General features: G+C 42.6%; 1 protein-coding gene across 8 annotated transcripts in view; it reads left to right on the forward strand.

Annotated features, from left to right (window-relative positions):
- Positions 1-19,358, forward strand: part of DOK5 (docking protein 5) — a 338,062-nt gene that overhangs the window by 260,897 nt on the left and 57,807 nt on the right. For all 8 annotated transcript variants that reach the window (XM_063959003.1, XM_063959005.1, XM_063959004.1 and 5 more), the window contains 2 exons: positions 13,270-13,384; positions 17,148-17,267. In XM_063959003.1, coding sequence (XP_063815073.1) covers positions 13,270-13,384; positions 17,148-17,267 — 235 coding nt within the window. The remainder of the gene's footprint in view (positions 1-13,269; positions 13,385-17,147; positions 17,268-19,358) is intronic.

Genomic DNA, 19,358 nt, shown 5'->3' on the forward strand with positions numbered 1-19,358 from the left:
GAGAGAGGAGGGTGAGAGAGTAAAGGGGGGGAGTGAGAGAGGGGGTAGAGAGAGAGAGAGAGAGAGGGGGGTGAGAGAGTGAAGGGGGGGTGGGTGAGAGAGAGGGGAGAGAGATCTTCTCTGGCATGGTCCCAGCTCCCTGTCCCTCCTGCAGCTCTTTGAATTTGTGTCCCACAGCAGGTCATCTCATGTTCCCTTCCCCCAGACCCCTCTAACCTGTGTCTAGTCAGTGTGAGCCACGGGAGTTGAGGGCCGGGCAGAGGGGGACTGTCATCATGGAGCTGCTGGGAGCCGCGGCGTGTGGCCAGACAGGCAGGCAGGCAGGAGAGGAGGGCTGGGCAGAGGAGGCACATCACGGTTGAGCCGCCGGGATCTGGCGGGCGCGCGCCGGCGTGCTGTACAGTGAGTGAAGGTGACTCACTCACTGAGCAGCGGTTCCCTCCACTGACCAGCGCTCTACGCGGCTTGCAAAGCCCGCGTACGCGTTGTGCAGGCCAGAGCACACGGGGAAGGCAGCTTCACCGCTGCAGTGCTAATACAGCGCAGGCAGTGCTGAAGCTTCGGCACAGGTTGTGGGTCCAGGTGAATGGCGCCTCTCTCATGATTTGGAGGGAGCGAGTTGCCCCCTTGCCCCCCCCATTCTGACGCCCCTGCCCTCCCACCCCAGTACCCGCCGTGTGCAGGAGCCAGGAGGAGCGTGCCGGGACGGGGAATCGCAGGCAGGACGTGTAATAATTATTACCTGCCCTGCATCCAGCGCAGCTATCTCCTGATTCTGCCCTGCATCCTCTCCTCGATCTGTGACTCCGCCCAGATCTGTGACTCCGCCCAGCGTTACTGGCAGGCACAGAGTCACAGATGTAGGCAAATATATAGGAGATGGACGACGAGTGACGACACAGAGGTAGGTACAGCCGTGGCCTACCGTACTGCTATATATATAATATATACAGAATAATAATAACGGACCTGGTGGACACTGTCAGCAGACTGCTAAACTAGTATGAAGAAAAAAAAGCCACCACAGGTATACAATGTAGATGGATGGATAGTATACTATTATTACTTATGGACGACGAGTGACGACACAGAGGTAGGTACAGCCGTGGCCTACCGTACTGTTATATATATATAATATATACAGAATAATAATAACGGACCTGGTGGACACTGTCAGCAGACTGCTAAACTAGTATGAAGAAAAAAAAGCCACCACAGGTATACAATGTAGATGGATGGATAGTATACTATTATTACTTATGGACGACGAGTGACGACACAGAGGTAGGTACAGCCGTGGCCTACCGTACTGCTATATATATAATATACTGTATAATAAATGGACCTGGTGGACACTGTCAGCAGACTGCTAAACTACTGGTATAAAGAAAAAAAGCCACCACAGGAGTGTTTTTCAGGCAGACAAACGTATACTGGACTGGTGGTCACTGTCAGCAAAACTGTGCACTGTACTCCTGCTATAACTGCTCCCCAGTCCCCACAATTAGGCAGTGTGAGCAGTGCACTCAGCACAGATATATCATGCAGCACACTGAGCACAGATATGGTATGGAGCGTTTTTTTCAGGCAGAGAACGGATTAAACTGGTGGTCACACTCACTACTATCAGCAAAACCCTGCACTGTACTCCTAACAGCTGCTCCCCGTCCCCAATCCTCCCCACAATTATAACAATGTCACTCTTAGTCTTTTCTATTATGACTATAACGGAGAGGACGCCAGCCACGTCCTCTCCCTATCAATCTCAATGCACGTGTGAGAAAATGGCGACGACGCGCGGCTGCTTATATAGAATCCGAATCTCGCGAGAATCCGACAGCGGGATGATGACGTTCGGGCGCGCTCGGTTTACCCGAGCCACACGGGAGAATCCGAGCACGGCTCGGACCCGTGTAAAAAGGCTGAAGTTCGGGGGGGTTCGGTTTCCGAGAAACCGAACCCGCTCATCACTAATTTTAGATATGCAGATTTTTTTTCTTCTAAATGCTATTTTTTTTGATGCTGTATAGTTAACACAGGACTTACATAATATGGACTATGACCTAGAACCTTGAAAGCCTACACCCTTTTCAATGGGTATGCCACAGGGTTACCTAGTTTCTGGATGCCCCCTCCGGGAGAGGGCAGCCAGCTTGGTGCAGCAGGAGCGGACAGGGCTGGGGTGACGAATCATAGGGTTTTAATGGGGGGGGGGGGGCGTTATACAGGCATGGCATAGTGGGGGGCGAGGCTACGAGGACACAATTCAGCACGAACCGCGTCATCAAGTCCCCTTGGATCGCCCACTTGTGCTCTGTAAGTGGGCGGCCGAGGTGGGAGGTGCCAGAGTGCTGCATTGCTGCGGGAGAATATCCCACTTTTGCTGGGGGCCGGGAGTGTCACTCAATTTTCGGGAGCCTCCTGGCCATTCCGGGAGGGTAGGCAAGTATGGTAGGCCATAAGCCCTGCACCCTACACTCCTAGTTATGACCCTATTTCTAGCACTTAGGCTGGGTACACAGTTGATGACATCGCAAACAATGCGATGATGTAAGCGATGGGACCCGGCATCGGCAAGTGCATACACACTTGCCAATGCAAGCAGCGGTGAACGAAAGTGGGGAGGGGGGGCAACGTCATGCCGCATGTGGCGGCATGGCATTGATAATGACATCCCCAGATTTGACTGCAAGCACAGGTGATGTGGGATGTTGTTAACGACCTGCAGCAGCATGCATCGTTCATGATATAGGGTCTAATTCAGACCTGATCGTAGCAGCAAATTTGTTAGCTAATGGGCAAAACCATGTGCACTGCAGGTGGGGCAGATATAACATATGCAGAGAGAGTTATATTTGGGTGGGGTGTGTTCAAACTGAAATCTAAATTGCAGTGTAAAAGCAAAGCAGCCAGTATTTACCCTGCACAGAAACAATATAACCCACCCAAGTCTAACTCCCTCTGCACATGTTATATTTGCTCCCTCTGCAGTGCACATGGTTTTGTCCATTAGCTAACAAATTTGCTGCTGCGATCAGGTCTGAATTAGGCCCATAGTGCGTACACACTTGACGATGTGAACGATATATCGGCAATGCGTTGTCAAGTGTGTACCCACCCTTGGTGACACTTGCAATTTTCATCCCCTCAAAAGGAAAAATCTAGGATGCAGCCAAAAGGGGCTACTATTAAAATTAATAAATAAATAAAAATCATCTTTCATCTTCTTTCTTTTCCCTCCTAGTCTTTTCAATGCTCTAGTATCAATGTTTTGAGGATAAACAGTGTCATTTTCTTTTACATTATTACAAAATATTAGTATATTACAATCTATTCTCTCCAATGTGGGTAAGAAACAGCATGACCATATACTAACATTATCGCACCTAATAATAATGTGTTCTTCTTTCACTGTGTAATGAACACTTTTTATAAAATTATGGTAATAAAATGTCAGTTGTTGTGCAGAAAAGAAGAAATTGCATAGCAATTTCTGCCCTTCTGTTAACGATGCTGAATCTGGCCCTTAGTGCAATATACTATTTGGTAATGCTAAACGTGTAGATTTCTGTCATAATGTATAGGTTCACATAGCAAGATCTCAGTGTTTGAGAGGAATTGGATGAAGTGAGGCCATTCCTTGCAAAGTACAGAGTACAGTAGGTATTCTTGTACTACTAGCATGTCAAAGCTTATCATCCTTCAACATTTCAGTCCACAGTGGTTCTCAACCTCGGTCCTCAAGTACCCCCAACAGTTCATGTTTCCAGGTCTCCTCACATGATTGCAAGTGAAATAATTTGCTCCACCCGTGGGTCTTTTAAAATGTGTCAGTGAGAAATGAATACATCTGTACACCTGCTCGGTGACCTGGAAAACATGAACTGTTGGGGGTACTTGAGGACCGAGGTTGAGAACCACTGCCCTAAAAGACCATTATCAAGACCACCATGAAGACATCTTCTGCCCTTAAAATACAGATAACAACTGATATTTGTATCTTGAGAGCTGCAGATGTTTTGATGGTGTATTACATCATGTTTTACATCATGTACTATGACATAAAGATTTTTTCTGCTGTCTGTGATGGCTGAAAGATTTACTGGATGGTAATAATAAAATACTTTACAGAACTTCTACAATGAGTGGTGAGTGCCCTATATCTTGCATATATGTGTGTATATATATATACAGTATATATATATATATATTATATATATATATATATATATTATATATATAGTGTACATACTCAACATCCACCATGATAGTCCTTGTTTCTCTAAATTACTCTCTCTCTCTAACCTCTTCTCTTGGCCACTGACCTCCAGTATGGGTGTGTCAGTCGGCGTTGGGATCATGTGTCAGATCCTGGCAACGGAGGTGCAGCCGAGGAGGGTGGACATGTGACCTCAGCGGGATGCATTGGTGGTCATCGCTGGGAAGTGTGTCTGCTCTTATTGTATGATAAGTTTCTAATTTTCTTAACACTATTTCATCGCTCAGATCACAACTTTATCATCTGTAAGGTCTCCTTCATTATTTGAACCCCTCTTTTATTGAACTGTGCAACATACTTGCAGAAATACTCTAATTTGTACATTTTCTTCTCTTATAATGTAGAAGAACAGCTTAGTTGATTACACCATGCAGATGATAGGGTGAGGGTATGGAGACAACAGCATGAAAGCGCAGAGTTTTCTGAATCTTCAGGACTTTCTTGTATTTAACAGAATTCAATCTAAAGTTATTCTGACATATAAAGCTATAATTTGAAAAAGTTACACCAGTTGTAAAGATATGTGGGAGGTGGATGTGTCCTTAATCATCAGATTCATGTTGGCAGTTAGCCTTTAATCCTGCTGTGCACTATTTACCAGCCAGGCTGCTAACACAAATCCAGAGTTATTGAGGTTAATAATACCGTAGGAACATAAAAAGGCCGAAATTATGTGATTTTAGCTGAAATAAAAAAACAACTCCAAAACCAGATTATGATTTAGAACCAAAAGCAAAACCAACAAAAATGTTGAAGTGCACATCTCTAAAATAAATATATATATATATATATATATATATATATACAGACATTTTTTTGAATTGTTTATTTATGTGCCTCAAGAAGGGTTCCGTTGCGCTTAGCATAATCAGATGAGCAAAAAAAGAAAACAGTGACTTACAGTACAAGACAATGTAGGACATGGTATATAAAAATGTTGCATTAGGAACATGACACTTAAATAAGCATCAGGGTGGCAGAAACCGAGGGCTAGGTGTGATTGTAGGGAGTGTGTAGTAGAAGATAGTCTAAGAGAAGGTAAAGCATGTTAAGGGAGAAAGCCCTGCTCATGAGAACTTACATTCTGAAGGGGAGGGGAAGACAGACAAGAGTGACACAGATGGGGTAGAACTGAGCATGGAATAGAGGGTTAGGATGAGAGATGGCTGCATTTGGTGAAGAAGTGGGTCTTGAGAGCCAGTTAGAGGTTTTGTAGAGCGGTGTAGCATCTGATAGGGAGAGGTAGAGAACTCCAGGGGTAGGAAGCACCACGGGCAAAATCATGGAGGCAGAAATGGGAGGAGATAATCAGTTGGCAAGAGAAGCGACATGCATTTGTGGAGCGAGGATGGCGGGACAGAGTGGAAAGGAAAATAAGGTCAGATATGTAAATAGGAGATGAATGGGTGAGGGCTTTATAAGTGAGTGTAAGAAGCTTGAGTTGGATTCTGTAGGGGAAAGGGAGGTGGACGTACTGTAGTAAGTTTGGAGAGGAAGATGAGATGGGCTGCAGCATTGAGGATAAATGGGCTGCAGCATTCAGGATAAATTGTAGTGGATAGTGGTTGTCAGGGAGGCCAGATAGGAGGAGTTTACAGTAGTCCAATCTGGAGATGACCAGTGAGTGGATGAGGGTTGTCATAGCATCCATGGTGGGAAACAGTCTAATCCTAGAAATATTTATGAGATGGAAACAGCAAGACTGTGAGAGGTACATTTGTGGTTTTGAAGGAGAGGAAGGAATCAAGGATATCTCCAAGACAGCATACTGTACTTGGGGGCTAGAGGACATAGTTGTGCTATTAGTAGATAATGAAATTGTTGGAGGTGGGGTTGTGTGGGAAGGTGGGAAGATGATCAACTGAGTCTTAGACAAGTTAAGGTCATACATATTTATATATACACATACAGAAATTGAGCAAGTGTGATATCATTTTTCAGAGATTACCAGATGATACACCCATTGACTTGTATCACAAATTGTTGAAATTAAGAAAAAGGGAAATAGATCTTACCCTACATGGACAATTTTTGTCTGATTACTATAGGAACAAAAAAATCCCTCGTGGTTTTAGAGTCAACAATACTCCCACCATCGGGCGGAACAATTTGTCATTTTGCACACGTTGGTGTGGAGTATTGAATAAATGCTCTCTTGATTTAATTCTTCTTGTGATAGAGGAAGTGGGTACCGAACTGGGTAAGGTCAGGCAAGAACTCACTGAGTTTAATACACTACATCTTAACACACTTACACGTGAGAAATCAGAGAATTGGATTGATAAACTTAAAGATCAAGTATCTACATATCAACGTGACCTTATTGCCTTTAAAAAGAAAAAATTAGACACTGTAAACTCTGACTATTCTAACCACCAGGTTTACAGGTGGTTGAAAGGGGATACTAGAAATTCCACACGCAGATTCCAACACAATCCCCGATTTAGATCCCAGAGGCAGTACGATAGCTCTTCTCAATCCAACTCTGACAGTGAATTTACTGATTCTAGACCACCCAGGGGTGATTTTTTAGGTCGGGGTACCCGCAAAAACACTACTCCCCCGGAAAGACGTCCCCCAAATACCCGACAAGGAGGGGCGGGAGGAAACACAAAAAAAGCCAAGGGTACAAAGACCTAACAACTGTCTTTAATTTGTCGACTGTATCCCTCACCACTACTGAAATGGAAGTCCTTTCTTTGGGTCTATCTTTCGTCCCCACAGTAAGACACGATGCTTTCCAATGGTCTGTTGATCACTTTAAGTTTGGCAGGAAACTTAGGCTTAGGGAATTTTTTTCTAACCAGCTCTGTGAGACCCCTCGGGATCGCACTTTTTCAAAACCCAGTAGTTTTGACCCTATTTCCCACAATCCTAGTATTAAATCTTTTCTTAGACTTACTGAACATGAAATGAAACAACATAGGGGTGATCATATATATGATAACCTCAATAAACAACAGAGGCTAGCACTCCAGTCACTTAAGAAAAATGATCAAATTGTGATCCGCCCAGCCGATAAAGGCGGGGCGATAGTGGTGCAGGATTGGTCTAAGTACAATAGAGAAATAATGCAACAACTGTCAGACACCCAGACCTACTGTAAAATCACCCCTAATCCCATGCCAGGGATAAAAAAACTCGTGGACTCTACCATTTCAATGGGTCTCCAGAATAATTGGATTGATGCCCAGATTGCCATGTATCTCACTGTTGATCATCCGGTGTGTCCGATCCTTTACACATTGCCGAAAATTCACAAATCCCTTGATACCCCCCCTGGACGCCCCATCATTTCGGCCAATGATTCTCTTTTACAACCGATTGCTTGATTTGTAGATAGCTTTTTACAACCACTTGTGAGCAATATGTGGAGTTACATCAGGGACACTGGTGATTTTCTAGATAAAATCTATAAGATTGGTGACATTCATGATGATGTGTTATTGGCATCTATGGATGTCAATTCACTGTATACAGTGATCCCCCACCCTGCTGGACTTGAAGCACTGAGGATGGCGCTGAGTGGTGGTGCTCATGACGGTCCCCCCGTTGAATTTCTGATAACACTGGCAGAACTTGTCCTCAGTAAAAATCATTTCTGCTATGGCACTGACTTTTATCTCCAGTGCAACGGGACCGCCATGGGTTCCAACCTGGCGCCAGCGTATGCCAACCTATTTATGCACCAGTATGAGAATACACATATTGTCCCAAAATTTGGAGATAAGTTGGTATATTTTGGCCGTTATATTGACGACATCTTTGTTTTGTGGAGGGGCACGGAGTCCGAGTTTCATGAAATGGTTCAGTATCTGAATTCAATTGATAGTCCCATTCGGTTCACTTATGAAATACACCATGACTATATTAATTTCCTTGATGTTACGATTTTCCGAGAAGGTACTCACCTAGGATCTACCCTGTTTCGCAAACAAACAGATAGGAATACATTATTGTTTGCAACAAGTCACCACCCAGAAAGCCTAAAAGAAAGTATGCCTATCTCTCAATTCTTACGTGTGTTACGAAACAATTCCTCAATGGCCACTGCTGATCAACAGCTCTCCGAAATGTCTGAGAGATTTCTTGCGAGAGGGTACTCACCGAAGGTTGTCTCCAGATGCCTTAGGAAGGCTAAGGTCAAATACAAAAACAAAAATATTGGTCAGAAACCTGCATCAAGACTTGAGCCTGGCCGGCTTATCTTCACTTCTACGTTTGACACAAAGACCAAGAATGCTGAGAAAGCAATCAGGAAACACTGGCCTATAGTTGCAACAGATGCCAAATTGGAGGGTCTGAGCCAAAGACCTCCTATGCACTCCTATCGCAGAGGGCCTAATTTGCGACAGTTGCTGATGCGTCCAACCCTGCAACCACAAATCGCGAATCAAACATGGCTGACGAGGAGGAAAATAGGCTGTTTCCGGTGTCCGGACTGCACAACATGCAGATCTATGATGAGTGGATCCTCTTTTGCTCACCCACAAAGTGGTAAACGAATCCCAATCAAATATAAGCTGTCGTGTACGTCTGATTTTGTGATCTACATTATCATCTGCCCCTGTGGGCTTTACTATGTGGGACTTACGACACGGTGTTTCCGCGAACGTATGGCGAACCACCGTTATTCAATCAGACAGGCTCTGGAGACCAACAAAACGGACAAACCAGTAGCCAAACACTGGTTACAACACAAACACTCAGTTTCAAGTCTCAAATGTATGTTAATTGACCATATCCCACCCTCGATTCGAGGTGGTGATAGGGAATTGAAATTGAAACGACGTGAATCACGGTGGATCTTCGAGTTAGAGACACTTATCCCACAAGGTTTAAATGAAGCTAACCCATATGGGATCTTTTTGTGATGTTCTATAGTCATGGTGTATTTCAACATTTTATTCAGATGTATTTGATATATTTGTGGCCATATGTTTTGAGTACATTGTGGCTCTCCTGACGCCAGCCATTATTATGGCAGCCTCATAAAAGCCCTATGTCTCCGGGGCCCGAGATATATATCATTTTATTATTACTATGTTTGTTATGTTTTAATGGTATTATTAAAAGTTATGTTTTATTTTTATTTTTATTTTTGGAGGATATTGTGCACCATCATCTATTTGCCATTCCAGCTGACCCAATGTTATGTGTTATCCCCATGACAACGATTAGGTAATATTGCCCCTCTGATGCGATTCTGTGTTGTCACGACAACGCGCATCACTCCTTTAATCTAATGTTAATATCCCTCCGGCTGTGATGGTTAAGGCGTCATTTCCGGTAGACGCGAGTCACTTCCGGCACATGTGTGCGTTCCATGTGTTGCTGGAACGCACTGACACTTCCTGTTTTCATGTGTTCGGCCCTTTAAACAACACTTCCGGTATACGCGAGTCACTTCCGGTTAGCGCGTGCGTTCCAAGAGTCGTTGGAACGCACGGACACTTCCTGTTTCATGTGTCCGGCGCTTTTGAACAATATTAGCACGTTTGAAAGTACATGTTATCTTTGTTTTGAGGTGCTAGACTCAGGACTAGTACTTATTTCTTTTATATAAACATTGAACTATATTAAATGGCTTTAATGCCTGATTACAGCTGATTACCTGACAGGAAGTGACACATGTGGGTGGGGCTGGTTCACTCAAATTGATGATGGTATAAATACCTGTGTATGTGAACATGTCTGACACACTGCTTCTGGTGCCCTGTCACCACACAACACTGCTTTGTTGTCTTGACAAAGATCACTGGGATGTGATCGAAACGTCGACCTACGAATGTATCAATAAATGACCTTCTGACCTTCTTTTAAGAAATTGTTGGTGAGTGCCCTCTTTTTTCAAAAGACTATTATCAGGAACCCGAAATTCCTTGGAGTTGAGCACCACCGTGTTGTCTTCTAGTGATACAGTTCTGTGCGGATGCCCGTATATTCTATATATATATATATATATATACATATACACACCATATTTGTTTTCCCTTTTTTTTTAGGGGGAGCGGACGACAAAATTCCAGTTTGCCTCTGGGCGACTGGGATGAACTTATACCCTTGCTCAGGGGTGACGTTGAAATGCTTCTGCAAATGCTTCCAAACCTTTACCTCTCAGTCTAGGGGTTAAATATCTAGCCCACTGACTGGGGTTCAGTGCAAACTGTTGGCGAGTACTTTCAAAGACCCATATGTATCAAGGTCACCGTCCTTCCCCAGCACAGGGAACTGGTCATGCCGGGCTCTATTCCTGCTTGGACTGTAGCCTGGTTGTTGAGCTTGGCGAACTCCAGCTGGTACTGATGGTATGTGTCAATCTGCTGTTCTATGGACTCTCGGTTATCTTGCCATTCATCAGCCTCCCAGATGGCCTGTCACTCAGCAGACTCCCTGGTTCTCCCACGTTCTCTAGCTGCGTGGTACTGCTCAATTAGTTTCAGGGTTGATACAGTGTCTGTATCCTTCACATATTTGAGAGCTTTCTGCAAGTATTTATCAAAGGCAATTTCATCTATAGAGCTAGGAGAAGTATCCAACCTCTGCCTAGTACCTGTTGTAATGTTCAGTGCAAGATGGTCCTCTGTCCTGGAGTTGGTGATGCCTGCCTCTCTCTGGCATCTGGATTCTGATTGACATCCATTCATGAGTGCCCAGATCAAGCAATCTGTGTTCTTGCCCAAGCTGGCAACTCCTTTGTCGATACACAATGCCAAAAGATCATCATTCCACAGATGCTTATACTCTGTTATCTTGGGTCTAACTTTTTGCTAAATAAAAATATAAAGAAAAACAAAAGAAAGGGGGGAAAAGAAACTATTTGCCATGGTATATCTTTTAAAATATCATACGTTCTGAGCATAATTCTGTAGTGAATTTGGATGTAGAATATCTCAGGAATCATACACCACTAATTCACTTAAGTTCTCATAATAATATATAATAAATATATTATTAATAAATATAATAATAAATATATATCTCATCCCACCACTTGCAATCAATTTGTCATTCTCCAGCTACATCAATTTGAATATTGCTGTTACTGCTTGATGGTTATGTCAACGCATGTGGTTAATCAGACATGGTAATTGACACTAGCTAATACCCCTTTCACACCGCAGCTTTAACCTGGTAAATTGCTGATTTTTCAGCATTCCTAAACGGTTCTAGCTGCGATGTGAAATGGCCACCTTGAATTTACCGTTTTCAAAATACTGGTATTTTGAAACGGTTAAAAAGCAGGGTCCTACCCGGTTCAGAATCATTTCACTGTGCAGTGTGAAAGGCTCTGAAATGGTATTTCCAAGCCACAGGAGGTGATAGGCTGTCTCCATGTGTGATGTCACCAGGCAGAAGCAGGAAGCTGGAGGAAAAACACATCAGACACATGAGAGTGGGTTTAGAAGCGTTTTCTTACTGCAAATATATTATACAATGGCAACTTGGAGTGATGAAGAGGTGAGGTAGCTGCTAAGAATCAGAGGGGATGAGGAAATCTGCAGACAAATAACTGGGACAGTGAATGATGCACTCATATATAAAAACATGGTTAAAATGCTTCAAGCTGCTGGGTTCCATCGTATGACTATCCAAATTATTAATTAATTAATTAATAATTATTAATAATGTGTGGGCCAGAAAAGTCCATTTATAATGACAACCACTGTTTTCTATGGGTGAAACGGGTTCAGTGTGAAAGGTACCAAAATGGTAATGAAATGGTAATATACTGGTTACAACATGCGATGTGAAGGGGGTTTAACTGCTCAGACCTGTTTTAAGAACCGTTTAAAGAACCGTTTCAAAAGCAGGTTTTGCGATGTGAAAGCAGCATAACAGACACATGGTAACTGAGACATGGTAACTGAGACATGGTAACTGACACATTCAATGATCTGACATTGGGTAGTCCTTCGCTTCTACCTGCAAACACAATTAATAATATTTCCATTAAACAAGTAGCATGAGCCATACAGGCTTCCACGTTTATCAAAGTACACCAACAATATACTAGATTAAATGTGTTTTAATCTTAAAAAGGTATCCGAAGCCTAATTAAAAAAAAAACACTTAATCAGATTATCACACAAGGTTCTGATTTGCAAAAAATATTCAGAACTACAAATAGGAATAAGTTCAGAAATCCTGATTTATGGCAAAGACCTTAAGAGATCCCATACACAAAGATAAGAGGTATGGAGCATTCTTAAAGAATAGTTGTTCCCCAAAGAATGCACCCTGCTGTCAGTTAAACAAAAAAATGTTTATCCTTGCAGTAATTGCTCCCTGGTCCCCATGTCTGGAATTTACTCCTTCCATACCAAAATGAATTGGTTGACCCAGATTTGTTTTGATGTGTGGAAAGTCCCTTGTTTCTTACTGCACAGGGTCTACCTGCCATGCAGGAACGCTTATCACTCCTACGGACAGATGTATGGGTTTGTTAGGAAGGAGAAGGTTTCTTAGATCTCTTCTCCTTAGGACATTTTTGTCACTTACCGCAGCCACACATTGTGTACTCAAAGCAAAAAGGTAAGATTTCCCTAGACCACACACAACACCCTGCAGTGTATTGTGCACACAGTTCTCTTTACAACCTGGGAGGGGAACAGACCACTAAATGTCACCTGGCTCAACTCAGTAATTTGGCTTACAAAATTGCAATTTCAACATACAGTCTGAAAATAGGTTATTGATAGGTTATTCATAGGAAAATATCATTTCTTAGTCCATATGTCACAGCAGGCTAATGCTAATCAGATAGATGTATGCTTTGTTGTTGCAAATGTTTTGAAAATGAGTATATACTATACATAGAACGCCTCAACAGTATTTCTCAGATTTACTGTATAATATTACTGTATGTGCATGTAGAATGTGCCTCTTTAGAGTCACTGGCTGTATAATCTTCTAGTCTAATACATTTCTGTTTCGCACAATGTTAATCAATAACAAGAGATAAAAGAACTCTTTTGTCTTTGTTATAGGTCACAGAACTCAATAATGTGAAAAACATTCTCAGACTTCCGAAAACTACCAAGAAGCATGCAGTGGGTGTATTTTTCACGGATGACACTTCTAAAACATTCGCCTGTGAGTCAGGTAAGAGCTCTTGATGAATAGGACAGGCGATCGGATCTAATACATGCTCAGTCAAGCTGTCTGGCTGCTGACGTCGTATCACTATATTCAGCAAAGTTCTTTAACATGCAAAATACTGTACGCTTTCAATGTTTCCCTGCCTCCCAGGCTGCGGTCTGATTCAATCATGGCCTATTATAAAGAGTTTGATATGAGACATGAAAGAGAATGTCTGTTCCCCTTTTTTCACTAATATCTTTCATAATAAAGGAAATTCTATGTTCAGAAAGGGAGCTGCTGGCTGTTGAGATAATTTACTGTGGAATAAAAAGAATATATTACATATATGCTAGGAAGATTTTAACCCATATGCAATGGGCAGACTCTACTGGAGGAGGAAAAGCAAAAAATAAAAAAATAAAAACTACCGCCATTTTTGCAAATAAAACATTGCCATCATCTTTTATTTATATAGTGTCCGTTTATTCTTCAGTACTGTGTAATAGGTAAATGTTTAGTCAGTCTCTGTCTTAAACTGAGCATACAGTCTGAGGGGAGATGTACAGTATGAAACCTTCTAAACAGGACAGGTGGAGAAGTTTCCTATAGCAACCAATTAGATTCTAGTTATCATGTTATAGAATGCATTTGAGAAATGATAGCTAGAAGCTTATTGGTTGCTATGGACAACTTCTCCATGTCCTCTTTAGAATGTTTGATACATCGCTAAATTCTCCTGCAAGAGCATAATCTCAAAAAACTGGCCTAATTAGTCAGAGGTCAATAATCCTGTCAGTATGTTTGTGGACCATAGGAGGAAACCAGAAAAGCCAGAGGAACCAATGCTAAAACAGGGATCATAAAGAAACTTCCACATGGAATGGATATCCACCTAATACCCAGCTCTGTCAGTCAGCAATACTAATTGCTGTTACACAGGGCATCCCTGATAGCACCATTGTCATACCTCAATCCCACTTTACCAATTGAAAAAAATGCTGAAAAATCTAAATTAATTGAATTAAATTTGCAGAACTCATAGATTCCTGAAGCTCTTCCCCAATTACTTAAGACTAAGATTCCTGATTTGGATTCTGGTTCCATTCTGTCAGTTCTATGATGATTTGAGTTCCAGGCAGGGGCTTACTTGCCCACAGGGGAACAGGGGAAACCCCCGGTAGGCCCCACTGCCTGTGGGCTCTCCTCCTCCTTTAGGGATCAGGTTCGAGACTCTATCCTAGTGCACTTGAATTATGCATTATACATACAGTATGTTACATTATACTTCACAAGAATATGGTTTATTATATATTTATCAATGGGCACAGAACATGTACTCTGTAGTGGTTAGCCAAACCTCTGTGGTGGCTAATCACACCCCCACTGGAGCCTGGTCACACCCTTAAGCATGGGCCATTACAACAGCATCTCCCTGGTGGGCCCTTCATGCCCCAGTCCGACACTGGTTCCAGGGGTTGCCTTGATTCTGGTATGGTGCTCTGACTGGTCTTTACTGATCATTAGGTGAGAGGGCACTCAGTGACCTGGTGGCTCCTGGTTCCATTTCAGTATCCTTGCATATAACCAAAGTCAGTTATTCCTTTGTGTCACTAGTGTGCCTAATCTCCTGTAAAACCTACAGTATGAGTCAAAATATCATCAAGCCTCCCCATTTTTTTGTACGTCTCAGCTCATACTCAGTGCCTAGAGTCGGATCTAAAGAATTCCAGAATCATGATAAGGGGTGGTGACCAGGGCCGGCAACAGAAATTTTGGGGCCTGGTACACTCATATTTTGGGGCACCCTATCCCTCCAAGGTAGGTATAGGCAGTCAGGCATTGGCTTATTCAAACCCCCCTCCCCAGTCTCTTTCCAGCCTCACTCCTCCCCTGTATTGCTTCAGTCATCCAGCCTCTTAATCACCTCGTCCAGCACCATCCTTCCCACCCCCCTGTGTCTCTCAGCCCCACCATTCCCCTGTGTTTCTCAGCCTCCCACTGTCTATCAGTCTCCCCATTCCTATGTCTCTTAGCCTCCCTTTTGTCCTGTGTCTCTCAGCCCCCACATCACTTATGTCTCTAAAGGTGCATACACACGGAGAGATTTTGACTATGAGAGATTTTGACTGAGCGTTTCCCTTGAACTGGCAGATGGAGATTTTGACTAACTTTTCCAGCGATTTTGACAAACTTTACCAGCGATTTTGGCTATGAGCGATTTTGGCTAACTCATTTAAGCAAGGGGATGCTTTTTCTTTTCCAGCGACCTAGCCAAAATTGACTTGCCTGCACAGTCTATTTTTAGCAGCGATAGCGACCTGGCTGGGACGTGCATCACTATCGCTGGCTGTGTACACATGGAGAGATATGCACTAACTTTCTGAGCGATTTTGACTATATAGTTAAAATCTCTTAGCTATATCGCTCCGTGTGTATGGACCGCCTCCTCCTGTCTCTCAGCCCAGGATCATATGCAGGATTCATGGGGTTCCTTCTATATAATTAAACATACACACAAACACATTATATATAACACATATACACACATATAACACATACACACATAAAACACACACATACACACAGAACACATACACAGATACACACATACTGTAGAACACACACACACTAACTACTAGAGTCTGCTGCAGCAGGAAGTCATTGATGCCAGGTCTGGGTACTTAGCAACAACTCGATAGATTCATATTGAAGCAGCCAGTATAATCAATCTAAGATCTTTGCTCCCGGCAAAGTACTGATTTGCTGGAATCAAAGATCTTTGATTGATTATGCCGGCTGTCTCCATCTGGATCAGCAGCATACAGGGCACCAATTGGACTCCCGAGTTTACTGAGGGTTCGGGGCCCCTCAGAATCATGTGGCCCGTCACAAGTTACCCCTTTTATCCCACCTGTTGCCGGGCCTGGTTGCGACTGCTGTAGGAAATGGAGGGATCATGGCAGATTTCTGAGGTGAAACTTAATACTGTATATGTAAACATCTGTTTTCAGGGGACATTCCGCAGATATTTAATGATAAATAGACCCTTTAAAGTGGGTGTACTTTCTTCTTCAAATGACTGTATACAAATGAGGACAGAGTAAGAGAGTTCTATAAGCAAGAATATTGGACACCACAGAAGAGATGTCTATTTAGAGAAGGAACAGAGACAGAAGAAAACATTTTGTTTACAGGAAGAAAGAAAAAACTAAAATGCAAGATACATTATGAATAAGTGCAGCAATACTTGGATTTGGTGATTTTTTAAGGACTTTGTAGAGCACATGTAAACAGGTCTTACCACATTTCACACTAGGGCTTTGTACAGTAGCTCCACAACAGCTAGAGACACACAGGCTGCCTAACCTTGTAGAGCATAACAAACAAATCTGCTAGTCTCACTCCTAAAGCTATTTGTACACTAAATGGAACACTTGCTTTAATGTCTAATTTCTGCTTGTGGAATTTAGTTACAGTTGATGCACCTTGACATTCTCTCACTATTTACTTGACCTATGAGATAAGTGATTTTCTGGGGTCATTTTTCCAGCTATTAACCTGGAGACTCAGATGTGAAATGTAATGACTATTTCTAAAGACCATCAATAAGCCACTTTGCTTTACAGAAGGAACTCTTGTAAGGTCTAGCTAGTGGATAGACCCAAATCTAATTTGAATTTTATTACATGAATAATTTCTGAGAATGTAAGAGAGAGCATCATTATTAAGGGATGTGTAAACACAGGCAGCTGCATTCTAACTGGTTTTTGGTGCATTTGCACAGAATTGGAGGCAGATGAATGGTGCAAGGTGCTACATACAGAATGCCTTGGGACTCAGATCAATGACATCAGTTTGGGAGAACCAGATTTGTTAGCTACCGGAGTAGAAAGAGAACAGAATGGTAAGTCTTAATAGCTTGTTAATGCCTTATACGTAAACACATTAAGGTTTATTATTACATTGATCGAAGTTGCAAATCTGCACTGAAACTGTAACAACCAATAATAATTCGGGATCCGGTCTGAAGATTGACACTGTCAAGATCGACAATGTTTAGGTCAACCACTATAGGTCGACAGGGTTGGAAGGTTGACAGGGTTTTTTAGGTCGACATGTGCTAGGTCGACAGGTCAAGAGGTCGACATGAGTTTTTCAAATGTTTTTCTTTTTTTGAACTTTTTCATACTTAACAATCCACGTGGACTACGATTGGAACGGTAATTTGTGGCGAGCGAAGCGAGGCACCTTGCCTGAAGCATGGCGAGCGAAGCGAGCCATGCGAGGGCACATGGTGCATTAACTGGGGTTCCCAGTCACTCTACAAAGAAAACAACACCAAAAAATAAAATAAAAATCATGTCGACTTTTTGACCTGTCGACCTAGCACATGTCGACCTAGAAACCCTGTCGACCTTCCAACCCTGTCAACCTAGTGACTGTCGACCTATAGTGGTTGACCTGAACATTGTTGACCTAGACACTGTCGATCTAATGATCCACACCCAATCATACATGTGTATAATACAGCAAGTTAGAAATGAAAAATAATGTCTGTGGATCTGATGCAGAGTTTCACCTGTGAGCAATGTTAATAATACAGATGTGTCCTCATACATCTTGCCTCAATATGCCATGTAGCAGGAGATGCGTGGCATGAGTGAGCTCGTTGCCATTTCTATAATGTGTGCAGTGTGTGCGGTGCACACGGGCCCCTGGGTACAGGGAAGGCCCACACCTCAAACACTGCACCCATATATTATACTTACCCCTCTGGAGTCCCGTGGACACAAATCACTTGGAAAATGGCCGCTGCGGCCATTTCCGAGTGACTTGCATGTGTGCACTGTAGTTGTCCCTGGGAACAAGACGCTGGTGCCATGTTATCAGAGACCTGCTTATGTGCAGTAGACTCTGGCATTATGCCAGATTCTACTAGCTGCTGGAGAGGAGGAGGACCACAACAGAGGCTGCACACGGGATCCCTCCTCTCTTAAAATGCCCCTGAGTGAGCTGATAGTTTCCGTACAACTCTGTTAGTGATGGGCGTCTTTTTTTTTTTTTTTTTTTAAATACGTCTCTCATAGCTATGCGAAGATGCACAAGCAGACTCTGCTGATAAAAATTATATGTGGCATTCGGTGTGCATCTGCGGCTGTATCTGCATATGAAATGCTACATTACAGTGTTTTATAGGAAAGTATTTCGTATGCAGAATCAGCTATGGCCACATACAGAATAGATATGTCACATATCAATTTAATCAGCAAAAGCTGCTTGTGCGTCCTATTCACATTTTAATGGAAAATGTTGCATGAAAAGGCGCTCGGCGCTACCTACTCATGCTACAACATGGCACGACTAGAGGGACTGTTTAACGTGCTAGGAGGCTAGATGTATGTGGATACATCTGTAAGTTTCATGGAGGTCAACTCTAGTACAAAGGCTCTGCCACAAGCACTGCTGTTAAACCCGTAGCATTTGATGTTTTTGTATGAAAGTTAAACATATCATTTAAGTAGTACAGATCAGATTAGATCCTGAAGAAATCATAACGCATCCTTTTTTTCATTACTCGTGTAGAGTACATTTAATCTAGGCTCTAAATACTGTTTCATCAGCATCACAATGGCAGTAAACAAAACATAAAAATTAACAAAGATTACTACTGACGCATCCAGGATATGAACATGTCTCAGCTAGCACAAACCCTGTTAATGTTTTTTCCTGGAAATAATTACAATAATGAGACATTTTTGTTAGAAAGCAATGACTACAGTATTTTATCTACAATAGATCAACACATTTTAATGTCTAACCAATCCCCAAATTGTGTTAACACTACATCAGTCCCTTTCTTTCTATGGGGCTAATTCATATGTGTTTGGAGTTGCTATTATTGGTGCTTTTTTAGATAGCGCTGTATGGTGATGCAGCAGCAGGTGTCTATTACAAGCAGATGCCTCCTGCTGCAGTAGTGATCCAACCTGCATTC

This window comes from Pseudophryne corroboree, chromosome 3 (genome assembly GCF_028390025.1).
Source record: "Pseudophryne corroboree isolate aPseCor3 chromosome 3, aPseCor3.hap2, whole genome shotgun sequence".
Lineage (NCBI taxonomy): Eukaryota > Metazoa > Chordata > Amphibia > Anura > Myobatrachidae > Pseudophryne > Pseudophryne corroboree.